This window comes from Vulpes vulpes, chromosome 1 (genome assembly GCF_048418805.1).
Source record: "Vulpes vulpes isolate BD-2025 chromosome 1, VulVul3, whole genome shotgun sequence".
Taxonomy (NCBI): domain Eukaryota; kingdom Metazoa; phylum Chordata; class Mammalia; order Carnivora; family Canidae; genus Vulpes; species Vulpes vulpes.
The window spans coordinates 149,347,914-149,360,575 of NC_132780.1; the positions used below are offsets into that span (position 1 = coordinate 149,347,914).

A 12,662-nucleotide genomic window follows, 5' to 3' on the forward strand; every position below is an offset into this window, starting at 1 on the left:
GTAAGAATTTTTGCATCCATGTTCATCAGGGATATTGATCTATAATTCTCCTCTTTGGTGGGGACTTTGTCTGATTTTGGAATCAAGGTAATGCTGGCCTCATAAAACGAATTTGGAAGTGTTTCCCTTTCTATCTTTCGAAACAGCTTTAGTAGAATAGGTATCATTTCTTCTTTAAATGTTTGATAGAATTCCCCCAGGGAAGCCATCTAGCTCGGACTTTTGTGTCTTGGGAGGTTTTTGATGACTGCTTCAGTTTCCTCTCTGGTTATTTGCCTGTTCAGATTTTCTTTTTCTTCCTGTTCCAGTTTTGGTAATTTGTGGTTTGGCAGAAATGTGTACATTTCTTCTAGATTGCCTTAATTTGTTGGCAGATAGCTGCTCATAATATGTTTTTAAAATCGTTTGTATTTCCTTGGTATTTGTTGTGATCTCTCTTCTTTCATTTGTGATTTTATTAATTTGAGTCTTTTTTTTTTTTAATTTATTTATTCATGAGAGACACAGAGAGAGAGAGAGGCAGAGACACAGGCAGAGGGAAAAGCAGGCTTCATGCAGGGAGCCCGATGTGGAACCCGATCTCAGGTCTCCAGGATCACATCCTGGGCCAAAGGTAGCACTAAACCGCTGAGCCACCCAGGCTGCCCAAGAGTCTTTTCTTTTTAATAAGGCTGGCTAGGGGTTTATCTATCTTATAAATTCTAAGAACCAACTCCTGGTTTTGTTGATCTGTTCGACAGTTTTTCTGGTTTCTATTTCAGTGAGTTCTGCTCAAATCTTTATTATCTCTCCTCTGCTTAGTATAAGTTTTACGTGTTCTTTCTCCAATTCCTTTAGGTGTGAGGTTAGCTTGTGTATTTGAGTTTTTCTCAATTTTTTGAGGGAGACTTGTATTGCAGTGTATTTCCCTCTTAGGACCGCTTTTGCTCTATCCCAAATATTCTGAACGGTTGTATCTTCATTTTCATTACATTTCCATGAATGTTTTTTAATTCTTCTCTAATTTCCTGGTTGACTCATTCATCGTTTAGTAGGATGCTCTTTAACCTCCATTTGTTTGGGTTTCTTCCAAATTTCTTCTTGCAATTGAGTTCTAGTTTCAAAGCATTGTGGTCTGAAAATATGCAGGGGACAATCCCAGTCTTTCCGTATCTGTTGAGACCTGATTTGTGACCCAGTATGTGGTCTATTCTGGAGAAAGTTCCATGTGCACTTGATAAGAATGTGTATTCAGTTGCATTTGGATGTAAACTTCTCTATATACCTGTGAAATCCATTTGGTCCAGTGTATCATTTAAGGCCGTTATTTCTTTGGTGAGGTTCTGCTTAGAATATCTGTCATTTGCTGAAAGTGCCATGTTGAAATCTCTTACTGTTAGTGTATTATTATCTAAGTATCTCTTTACTTTGGTTATTAATTGATTGATACACTTGGCAGCTCCCACATTAGGGGCATAAATATGCATGATTATTAGGTCTTGTTGGATAGACCCTTTAAGTACGTATTCCTACAGTCTTTGGGATTAACTTTAATTTATCTGATATGAGGATTGCTACCCCAGCTTTCTTTTGAGGACCATTTGAATGGTAAATGTTTCTACACCCATTCATTTTCAGACTGGAGGCGTCCTTAGGTCTAAAATGAGTCTCTTGTAGACAGCATATAGATGGGTCTTATTTTTTTAACCAGTCCAATACCCTGCGTCTTTTGATGGGATCATTTAGCCCATTCACGTTCAGAGTAACTATTGAAGTATATGAATTTAGAGTTATCGTATTACCTACCTATTTAGTCCCTGTTTTTGTGGATTGTTTCTTTGGGCTCCCTCTTTATTTTACAGGGTCCCCCTTAATATTTCTTGCAGAGCCAGTTTGGTAGTCACAGATTCTTTCAGTTTCTGCCTGTCTTGGAAGCTTTTTATCTCTCCTTCTATTCTGAATAACAGCCTTGCTGCATAAAGTATTCTTGGCTGTATGTTCTTCTCATTTAGTACCCTGTATATATCATGCCAGCCCTTCCTGGACTGCCAGGTCTCTGTGGAGAGGTCCACTGTTAATCTGATATTTCTCCCCATATAAGTTAAGAATCTCTTGTCTCATGCTCCTTTAAGAATTATCTCTTTAGGGATCCCTGGGTGGCGCAGCGGTTTGGCGCCTGCCTTTGGCCCAGGGCGCGATCCTGGAGACCCGGGATCGAATCCCACATCAGGCTCCCGGTGCATGGAGCCTGCTTCTCCCTCCGCCTGTGTCTCTGCCTCTCTCTCTCTCTCTCTGTGACTATCATAAATAAATAAAAAATAAAAAAAAAAAAGAATTATCTCTTTATCTTTGAAATTTCCAAGTTTATTAAATGAGGTGTTGAACAGTTTTTATTATTTTTGGCAAGGGGTCCTCTGTCTCTTGGATCTGAATGCCTGTTTCCTTCCCCAGGTTTGGGAAGTTCTCAGCTATGATTTGTTCAAATATACTTTGTTGTCCCCTCTCTCTCTCCACCTCTTCTGGAATCCCAATTAGACGTATATTCCCTCTTCTCAAACCCTCATTTATTTCCCTAAGTCTTTCCTCATGGCTCTTAATTGTTTTTGTCTTTTTTCCTGAGCTTCCTTCCTTACCATCAGTTTGTCTTCTATGTCACTCACTGTCTCTTCCACCTCATTAACTCTAGCAGTTAGAACATCCAGTTTGGATTGGATCTCATTTAATCTATTTTTAATTTTGGCCTGATTAGATCTCAATTCTGCAGTAACAAAATCTCTATGGAGGATCACTGGGTTTGTCTACTTGGGTGCCCTGGGATCCAGGGCTCTGTGCTGCTGGATCCCCACTCCCTGGGACCACTTCTACCAAAGGGAAAGGGGCACAGCCATCTCCTTCCATTGCTGGGATCTAGGTTAAAGGGAGCTCTGGAGCCAGCCTGCCTACCCGACTGTCTTATCCCAGAGAGCGCTCCAGCCCTTTACCGATATTGGACTGTGATTTGTGGTGAGCTTTCGCCCGGGTACCCCTCCTCTTATAGTGAATCCAGGAATTTTGACGCTTTACTGCCCCTCCTGTGATTCTGCCCAATTTCTCTGCTAAGCACTTTTCAGTCAGGGAAAACTGTCACACAAATTTTTTAAGTTCCCGCTTCTTCAGGGCTGGGCTTTCCTGCCCCAGAGGCTCTCGCCTCTGCTTTAGCCTGGCCACTTGTGGTTCCCTCCCCCATTTTATTCTTTTTTTTTTTTTTTTTTTCATCTTCCTACCTTGTTAGAAATGAAAACTTTTCTTCCATAGCATTCCATCCACTCTCTTTAAATCTCAGGTCAAATTCATAGGTGTTCAGGATGTTTTGAAAGTTATCTAGGTAAGTTTGTGGGGCCAGGTGAGTTGAGGAGCCTATTCTTTCACCATCTTCCTGGATCACATTCTTTATGATTTTCAGAATGCCCATCCTTAAAGGCACTTGCCTTCAAACCCACTAAATAGAGCTCTTTTACAAATTCATTTCAGTGATAGCATCTAGAGGTGAAAAGTACCTCATAAGTAAAACACACATGAACAGACAGACTCAGAGACCTTATAGCTTGTTTTGAAAGTCCCGCCTAAATTAGACAAAGGATTTATGAAAGTCAGATGTGAGTTTGTTTTTCTGATAGATGGAATGGACTATGTTGAGGTTACCTGGCTGCGTGGATAAGGCTTTTCTTTATACACATCTTTGGAGAAAACACTTCAGTGTTGTATTTGTCCTTGGTAAGTCAAGTTCCAAATGACTTCACCCATTGTGTTTTTTCTTGAAAGAATCATCTCCTTAAGTTTGCATTGTAAAGAGATCGACTAAAGAATTTCAGGAGAAGCCCGGGTGGAACACTGAGATTTGAAAGGCACAGGGAAAAATGCAAGCTCCTTCTCGAAGAAATTTGGTTTCCTAAAGCCAATCATTTACAAGCTATTTGAGATAAATGGGGCATTTTGGGATTGGTAAGGGCATAGGGGAACTTTCAGTTACCTGTAGAACTGCATTTCTGGTTTTGTAAAGATTTGTGACGTAAGGACCATTGCTTTCAGTTCAGTTCAGAGAATTGGATTGTGACTTCATGGCATTGTAGGTTGCTGCATCTACTCAACTGTGATATCCTCAGTTTGCTTTTTTCACCCTGGAGTACATCATTTTAATTTTAAGCATTTTTGGCAGTATCGAAGAGCCTCCTTTGGGTAAAAGGTGGATCTCCAAGGAGGGTACAAGGTTATCAACTTCCCTGAATCTAGAATCACTCACAGTGATGACTCCAGAGAGAACCAACATCCTGCATGTCCCAAGCAGGCAGAAAGCCAGGCCCAGTTATGTAAAACCAGACAAACAAGAAGGTAGTAGATGTCCCTGGGAGAGAGGGATCGGTAAACAGTGGATCTGGATTTAGAAGGAAAGGGATGGTCATTTTATTTTCTCTTTGAGATTTGGAGGAGCTGATTCCAGTAAGAATTTTTTTTTTTTTTCCCAGTAAGAATTTTTACCTTTTGCTGGCTCCTGCCAGTTTTCCCCGCATCCCCTCGGCACGATCTGGTATATGCCAGTTCCCTCTCGACTAAGGAATAGGATAGCAGTTTATCAGCAGTTTGCCCTCGGCTTCATCAACTCTGGGAGGGGCTCACCTGATGCCCTGCTTGGAAGGTAGATAACAGGGTGTCTGTAAGGCCATTAACTTGGCACAATGTCGTTTATGTTTGTGTAGTCTCTTCAGAGTGGGAAAGAAATTCGGATTAGAATGAGTACCCAAAGGAGGAAGATGGGGAACAGGAATGATGTCAGTCCCACAGGCTTGTTTTAGGTACCTACCTTTTTTTATTTTTTAATTTTACATTAACTTTTTGTGATAAAATCTTTCAATGAAACTGTTTCAGAATTTTGAAACCTTTTGGAGGCTTCTGCATGCCAAATAAAATGGGTATCCCATTCTGTCTGGTTTGGAAGCCCTTGCTTTTAAGTGGACTTCTTCAATGATCTTATCTAATGGGAACATTCCCCATAATGGCCATCATGTTTCCAGGTTGTGATTCCTCTGAGGGCTGGCAGCAGGTTGGTAGGACCCTAGCCATAGAGTTAACCCACATCAGCCTTCTTTTGGGGCACCCATCCTGACAATTACCAGGCTGAGTTCCTCGGGACACATGACAAGCTTAGGAAGATTTTGTCGTTTCTGTTAAATATCTAAAACTTCTGGGACTGTAGTTCTTAGACATGAAATAAGCAGATGAGCCAGAAGGTGGCATGCTTGAGGCATTAGCTAAGCCCTTGGGTTTCCCTGAGCTGAACTACCACCTGCAAGGGCTGTGCTATGGGGTAGGGGATTGTGTATGTTTTACAGTGTGCCTCGTTGCCTGGAAAGTTTCTTGAGATTGGTAGGTGACCTCTGCCAACATAACGTGTTCCACCACCAACTTATCTTATCCCAGGTCTTCTTAAGGTGGTGAACACTTTGAACAGCCTTTAAAAAACTCAAACCATCCCCACCAATTCTTTCGGCTTTTTGGCCTCCCAAGATCCCCGCTAGCAATAGGCTTTACACAAAACAAGACAGACAGACCTGTGCACCTTGCCGTTCCGGCAGTACCGCGTCTTGGCCGCAAGGCCCTGTGCACACCACCACCGATTCCCGCAGCACGTTGCTTTTCCACCAGAGATTGTGGCCTGCAGGGTTGGGGGCTTGGCTCTGGCAGGCCCTTCTGTGGGCTCAGTTGGGCTCTGGACAAATATGCCAGCTGGACTGGGCTGTAGGCATAACTGTCTGCCAGCTCAAGCTGCCCTGCCCTGGAAAGGAATACCATTTAGATGGGGAGCTTGGATGTCAACAAGTGACCAAAAAGCTCAGAATCGAGAGGAACTTACGCATGCCCCTCAAAAGGGTGACAAAGATAGGAACTCCAGAGCTTCGCAGGTACCATGCCTATGTTCTCATCGTCCCCAAATGCTGTCAGAAGTTCACTTTGGATCCTGTTGGTGCCACCAAATCTGTTAAATGACAGAAATTCAACCAAGTGAATTTTAATTGTCTAGTTGGCTTTATAAACAAGTCATGAATTGGGCAGCGTCCCATCTAACAAGTAGAGGGGAGCTCAGAGGAGTTGTACAGAATGGAAGGTTTTCATAGAAGGAGGGCAGGGGCAAGAAGGTTATTTGCTAGAAAAGGATTGTCCCAGGCAATGCTGCTTTCCTAGAGGGAAGAGCAGGGAGTCTTACCACGCAGGCTGCCTGCTTTTCTTTGGGGGTTGGAGAGGGCCCAGGTGGCAGACTCATGAGCACTCCTCAGAAAATTCCTGAGTGATTGGAAACTGCATCTAGATTGTGTGTTAGGCCCTGGTTTGGGAACACAGTCTGAGTGATACATTGTAGCCTGTGATTTTGTCTTGTCATACCTCTGTCATTTAGAATTTACTGAGATGAATTAAAAGTAAAAAAGACAGAAGCATAAGATAAACCTTCCCCTATAAATACGTGAGGATTTTGAATGAGTTGAAATTTCCTTGTGACTGTTGATTTTGTGCTTTCCTTCCAGATCCACTGGTGAGACTGCAGTTACTGCTTTTGAGATCGACAAGATGTACACCCCCTTGTTCTTTGCCAGAGTGAGAAGCTACACTGCTTTCTCAGAGAGGCCCCTGTAGGGCCTCATGTCCAGTCCTCTGTCAATGTTGCATGAATAAAAGTATATAGAGCAAAAGAGCACCTAAGTTATAAATGTACATATATATATATATGGAATTGGAACTTATTTTACATTGTTAGAGTTCTTTTAAGAAGAGTATAAATTGATTATTTTTTTTATTTAAAGGGATAGTTGATACTTGGGGTATTTTGTTTTGAAATTAAGGAGTTGAGATCACAAGTTGTTTAATAAGCACATTTATGTTGTGAAAAACCTTAAAATGAGCTTTAAATAATGTCCTTTTTCAAGAGGATTTCTGAGCAGATTTCTGTCACACAAGTCTCCTTCCTCCTGATCATCCCAATATTTTAATTGCATCAGGGGAGCTTCCACTGGATCAGCATTTCTTTCACGCATGACACGGTGTCTTTGCACTAAAGGCTCAAAATGTGAAAACTTGTTCTGAATTTGTTTGAAACTGTTTGGCCAATAAAAATAATAAACACTTCTTTCAAGAAAATATCTCTGGATGGCCTTTTTAAAATATGAGAATAATAAGCAGCCCTAGGGGAGCCAGCAGAGGCTTAGGAATCTGTCTCCTTTCATCCGTGGTCTCTATATGCAGCCACATATCCGTACTTCTCCACACTCCAAGCTCATCTAGGCACCTTACAGATGTGTGATGTTAAATGAGAAAGACTGAGCTCAAGCCTAGAGCCCTTCAACAAACTCAACTGGGCATCACTATTTTTAACAGCAGATGATCATGCCATCCCAGGCCCAACTCTATCCAGAATTAAAGCAGGGAGGGCACCGCCCACCAGGAGCACTGTTTTGACTCCCTAGTGATGATGCCATGGCTGTGTGATCTCAGAGTTTGTGTCTGGCAGACCTGTACCAGAGTCAGTTCTGGTGTTGGCAATTCAAGCTCAGCTAGAATTGAAGACGCACATACTTTGAGAAACCAGCATCGGCAACCACAGCTGCTTTCCAGTTGGTATTGACGTTAAAAGATACTTCCTAAGTTCCTGTGATTCGGTGTGAGACAGTTCATTTAAAAAGCTGATATATGGGGGATCCCTGGGTGGCGCAGCGGTTTAGCGCCTGCCTTTGGCCCAGGGCGCGATCCTGGAGACCCAGGATCGAGTCCCACGTCGGGCTCCCGGTGCATGGAGCCTGCTTCTCCCTCTGCCTGTGTCTCTGCCTCTCTCTCTCTCCCTGTGTGACTATCATAAATAAATAAAAATTTAAAAAAAAAATTTTTTTTAAAAAGCTGATATATGTTATATTAAAGGTGAAAACCAAACATCCAGAGACTACTACTTGGGTAATCTGTAGTAATCTGAAAAACAATGTTTTCCTCAAGCAAAAAAAGAGAAAGCAGCAAAATGCCTAAGATAGGGCAGCTCTTCATGATGTGACTAGTAGTTTTGATACCCAAGTGAAAAGGACATCTGACTAGGACATCGTCAAATATAGCTAGAAAAATACATTCCTAAGGAGAGTGGGAGTCGAAGATTCTCTGTTGTTTTGCCACCATGCCTGGATTAGTCAAGAGCTGCTGTGGACAGCCAGTGGATACTAAGTTCAAAGCTTTCCTTGTTCCCACGAACGAGACTTCTATGTATTTAGCTTGTAGCTGACGAGTATTTTTGAATTACATTTTCTGTACATTCAGATTTTTTATTTTTTAAAAGATTTTTATTTTAGAGAGTGCAGGGGGAGGGGCAGAGAGATGGGGAGAGAGAGTTCCAAGCAGACTCAGTGCTGAGTACAGAGCCCAATGTGGGGCTGATCTCTAACCAGGGGTGCACTGGCATATTGAGTTCTCTCTCCCCCCTCCCCATGGCAGGAGTCACTTGGGAGTGGTACCAGTCCCTGCCAGAGCTGCTTTCAGTGAGGAAGACCTGCTGAGGCAGAAGGGTTAGAAGATGCAGGTTTGCAGGGGAACTTAGAGGTGGCGCACGGGGTGCTAGCAAGTTAAGTATGGATGTTAGTGCTGGTTCTCACCAGTATCCAGCTGTCTAGTCTCAGGGAAGGAGAGCCCTGAGCCCTCCTACCCTGCCCTCCACTAAGGTGTGAGAAGGTTGCTTGTGGAGGAAACACCAGAGGAAGGGGAGCTGACTCTACAGTAGTGCTTAGGCCAGATTCTCTATGAGGACATCTGAGCAGCTCAAGGAGATAAAATGCAATTTCTGGATCTCCTTTTTTAGGAGCTCCTGTACATACTGCTCTATCAGCTTCCCCTAGTATTTATTGGTGTTTGTAATGTTCAAATAAAGAAAGGACATCCCTGTAGTTAAGAGGCTTCTGTGGCAGGATTTGCAGAGAACGGGAGAAAAAGGTTACACAGCAAAAATTCCTTCTGGTTGGTTATCTTTGGGTGTCTTTTGATGTTCTGTATATTCTAATATTCTCACAGTAAATGTCTATGTTTTGTATTAACAATTTGAATGTACTGCGGCACCTGTGTGGTGCAGTTGTTGAAGCCTCTGACTCTTGGTTTCAGCTCAGGTTGTGATTCCTGGCTGTGCAGGGAAAAAGCCCTGCTGCTTGGTGCACCCATAACTGTGGCAGAAAGATGAATACCACATCTAGTGCAACTGCCGGCCCTGCCCATCAATGAAAGCCTCTGTGGGCCACCGGGAGAAAGCCCTGGCCTTCCAAGAGCCCTCAACTACAGCAGAAAGGCTGACAGCAGAAACCTAGTCTGACTGCTGATCCCATCCACTTGTAAGCCCCATACTGATTGATACCAGGCACCTGATACCCTATACCCTGTGTGGTGTGCCCACAGCAGGCAAAGTGGGCTATTGCTGATTAGGGGCAGGCAAACAGCCACACAGCAGAGTACATGCAGCCTACATGGGGACACCCCTGGAGCACCTGATTCTGGTGCCCAGGGGGCATTGTGCTCCAGGACACCACAGGACACAAGGCCACTACTTTCAAGAGACCAGTAGACGTAGCTGACTTCCCTAATCCATAGAAACAAACAGAGACTAAGACAAAAAAAGGACACAGGAATAGGTCTTAAATGAAAGAAAGTAGAAATCACAAAAGAGCTAAATGAAATAGGTAAGTCCTATGCCTGAAAAAAAAAATTCAAAGTAATGGTCATAAAGATACCAACCTTGAGAAAAGAGTGGGTAGGGATGCCTGGGTGACTCAGTTCGTTAAGCGTCCGACTATTCATCTCAGCTAGGTCTTGATCTCATTGTCGTGAGTTGGGCTCCATGCCAGGCGTGGAGCCTACTTAAAAAAAAAAAAAGTAGATAAACTCAGTAATAACTTAAAGAGGAAATATAAAAAAGAACCAGAGACGAAGAATTCAGTAACTGAAATTAAACTAACAGTAGAGGGAAAGGACAGCAGATTAGAGGATGCAGAAGAACAGATCAGTGATCCTAAGGAAAGCAACCACGCTGAACAGAAAAATAAAAAGAATAAAAAATGAGCATAAATTAAGGGAACTTACCAATACCATCAAGCTTAATAACATTTGCATTATAGGGATTCCAGAAAGAGAAGAAAGAGAAGGGGGTAGAGTATTTACTTGAAAAGGGGCACCTGGGTGGCTCAGTCGCTTAAGCATCTGCCTTCCACTCAAGTCATGATGCTGAGGTCCTGGGATCAAGCCCTGCATTGGGCTCCCTGCTCGGCGGGGAGCCTGCTTCTTCCTCTCTCTCTCTGCCCTTCTCCCCACCGCTTGTGCTCTCTCAAACAAAACAAAAGAAAAAACTTTAGAAAACAGCCATCCAGGCCCAGGAAGCACAGAAAGCCCCTTAGAAGATGAACCCAGGAGGTCCACAGCAAGACATAATTTAAATGGCAATTAATAATTTAAATGGCAAAAAATAATGATAGAGTTTCAAAAGCAGCAAGAAAAAAAAAGTTATATACAAGAGAAACCCCATAAAGCTATCAACTTTTTTTTTTTTTTTTTTTTTTTTTTTTAGCAGAAACTTTTAACATACCATGCCAACCCCTCTGGCCTACAAAGTGCTGAAAGGAAAACAAAAAACAAAAAACACCTATAACCAAGAATACTTTATCCAGCAGGTCATCACTTAGGAGAGATAAAGAGCTTCCCAAACAAGAGTTAAAGGAATACATCATCACTAAAACATCCTGATAAGAAACATTAAAGGGAATTCTTTGGAAAGAAAAGGCCATAACTGGAAGAAATTTGAAAGGAAAACATTTCACTGGTAAAAGCAAGCTTATAGTAAAGGTAGCAGATAAATCACTTATAAAGCCAGTGTGGAGGTTAAAATAAAAAGTAGTAAAATCAATGATTTCAGGCAGCCCAGGTGGCTCAGCAGTTTAGCGCCGCCTTCAGCCCAGGGTGTGGTACTGGAGACCTGGGATCGAGTCCCGTGTCGAGCTCCCTACATGGAGCCTGCTTCTCCCTCTGCCTGTGTCTCTGCCTCTCTCTCTGTGTCTCTCATGAATAAATAAGTAAAATCTTAAAAAAAAAAAAAAATCAATGATTTCTACAAAATTCACTCAAGAGATACACAAAAATGTGGAATATGATATCATACACATAAAAATTGGGGAAATAAAAATTTAGTATTTTTAGAATGTGCTTGAACTTAAGTGACCATCAATTTAATATAAATTGCTGTACACATGAGACATTATATGTCAATGAAAGGTAACCATAAATCAAAGCATATATAATAGATATATAAAAAAGAGAAAGGAATCCAAGCATAACACTAAATAAAAACCATTAAACCACAGAGAAAGAACAAGAGAAGAAAGGAATAGAAAATACCTACAAAAGCAACACAATGAACAAAACGACAATAAGTACATACTTACTAATAATTACATGTAAAAGGACTAAATGCTCTAATCAAAAGACATAGCGTGACAGAATGGATTTTAAAAAAAGGCCTATCTCTATGTTGCTTACAAGAGATTCACTTCAGACCTAAAGACACATACAAACAAAGTGAAAGCATAGAAAAAGATACAGCATGAAAATAGAAGTGGTTAGGGGACAAGAGTCAATGTAGCAACACTTAGATCAGACAAAATTACTTTGAAACAATAATTGTAACAAGAGACAAGAAGGGCATTACTGCATAAAGATAAAGAGATCAGTCCAACAAGAAGATATAACAACTGTATATATCTATGCACCGAACATTGGAGCACCTAAGTACATAAAAGAAATGTTAGTGGACATAAAGGGAAAAACCGCTAGTAATGCAAAAATAGCAGGGGATTTTTAATGCTCCATTTACTTCAAAGGATAGATCATCCAGGCAGAAAATCAATAAGGAAATCATGTTTTTGAATGACAATTTAGACCAGAAGGCATAAACAGAGATATACACAGAACATTACATACAAAACCAATAGCATACACGTTCTTTTCAAGTGCACATGAAACATTCTCCAGGATGGGTCACATGTAGGGCCACAAAACAAGTCAATAAATTTAAGGAGATTAAAATCACATGCATCTTTTCAGACAGCATAATGAATCACAAGAAAAAAAACCCAGCATAAATACATGGAAGCTGAATGACATGCTACTAAACAGCCAATGGTCAATAAAGAAATCAGAGGAAATTTAAAAATAGCTGGTGAAAAATGAAAATGAAAACACTAATGTCCGAAATCTTTGGGACACAGTGAAAGAAGTTCTAAGAGAGAAATTCATACTGATGCAGGCCTACCCCAAGAAACAAGAAAAATCTCAAACAATTTAACCTCATACCTAAAGAAACTAGAAAAGGGAGAACAAACAAAACCCTAGGTTAGTAGAAGAAAGGAAATAATAAAGATCAGAGCAGAAATCACATGAAATAGACACAAGCAAACAAAGATCAATGAAACCAAGAACCATGGGATCCCTGGGTGGCGCAGCGGTTTGGCGCCTGCCTTTGGCCCAGGGCGCGATCCTGGAGACCCGGGATCGAATCCCACATCAGGCTCCCGGTGCATGGAGCCTGCTTCTCCCTCTGCCTGTGTCTCTGCCCCTCTCTCTCTCTCTGTATGACTATCATAAATAAAAAAAAA

General features: G+C 41.7%; 1 protein-coding gene across 2 annotated transcripts in view; it reads left to right on the forward strand.

Annotated features, from left to right (window-relative positions):
• Positions 1-7,143, forward strand: part of FBXO9 (F-box protein 9) — a 46,673-nt gene extending 39,530 nt beyond the window's left edge. For both annotated transcript variants that reach the window (XM_072734015.1, XM_072734010.1), the window contains exon 13: positions 6,534-7,143. Coding sequence is in view for 1 of the 2 variants with exons in the window: in XM_072734010.1 (XP_072590111.1) it covers positions 6,534-6,642 (109 nt within the window). In the remaining variant the exon portion in view is untranslated. The remainder of the gene's footprint in view (positions 1-6,533) is intronic.
• The last annotated feature ends 5,519 nt before the right edge of the window (positions 7,144-12,662 follow it).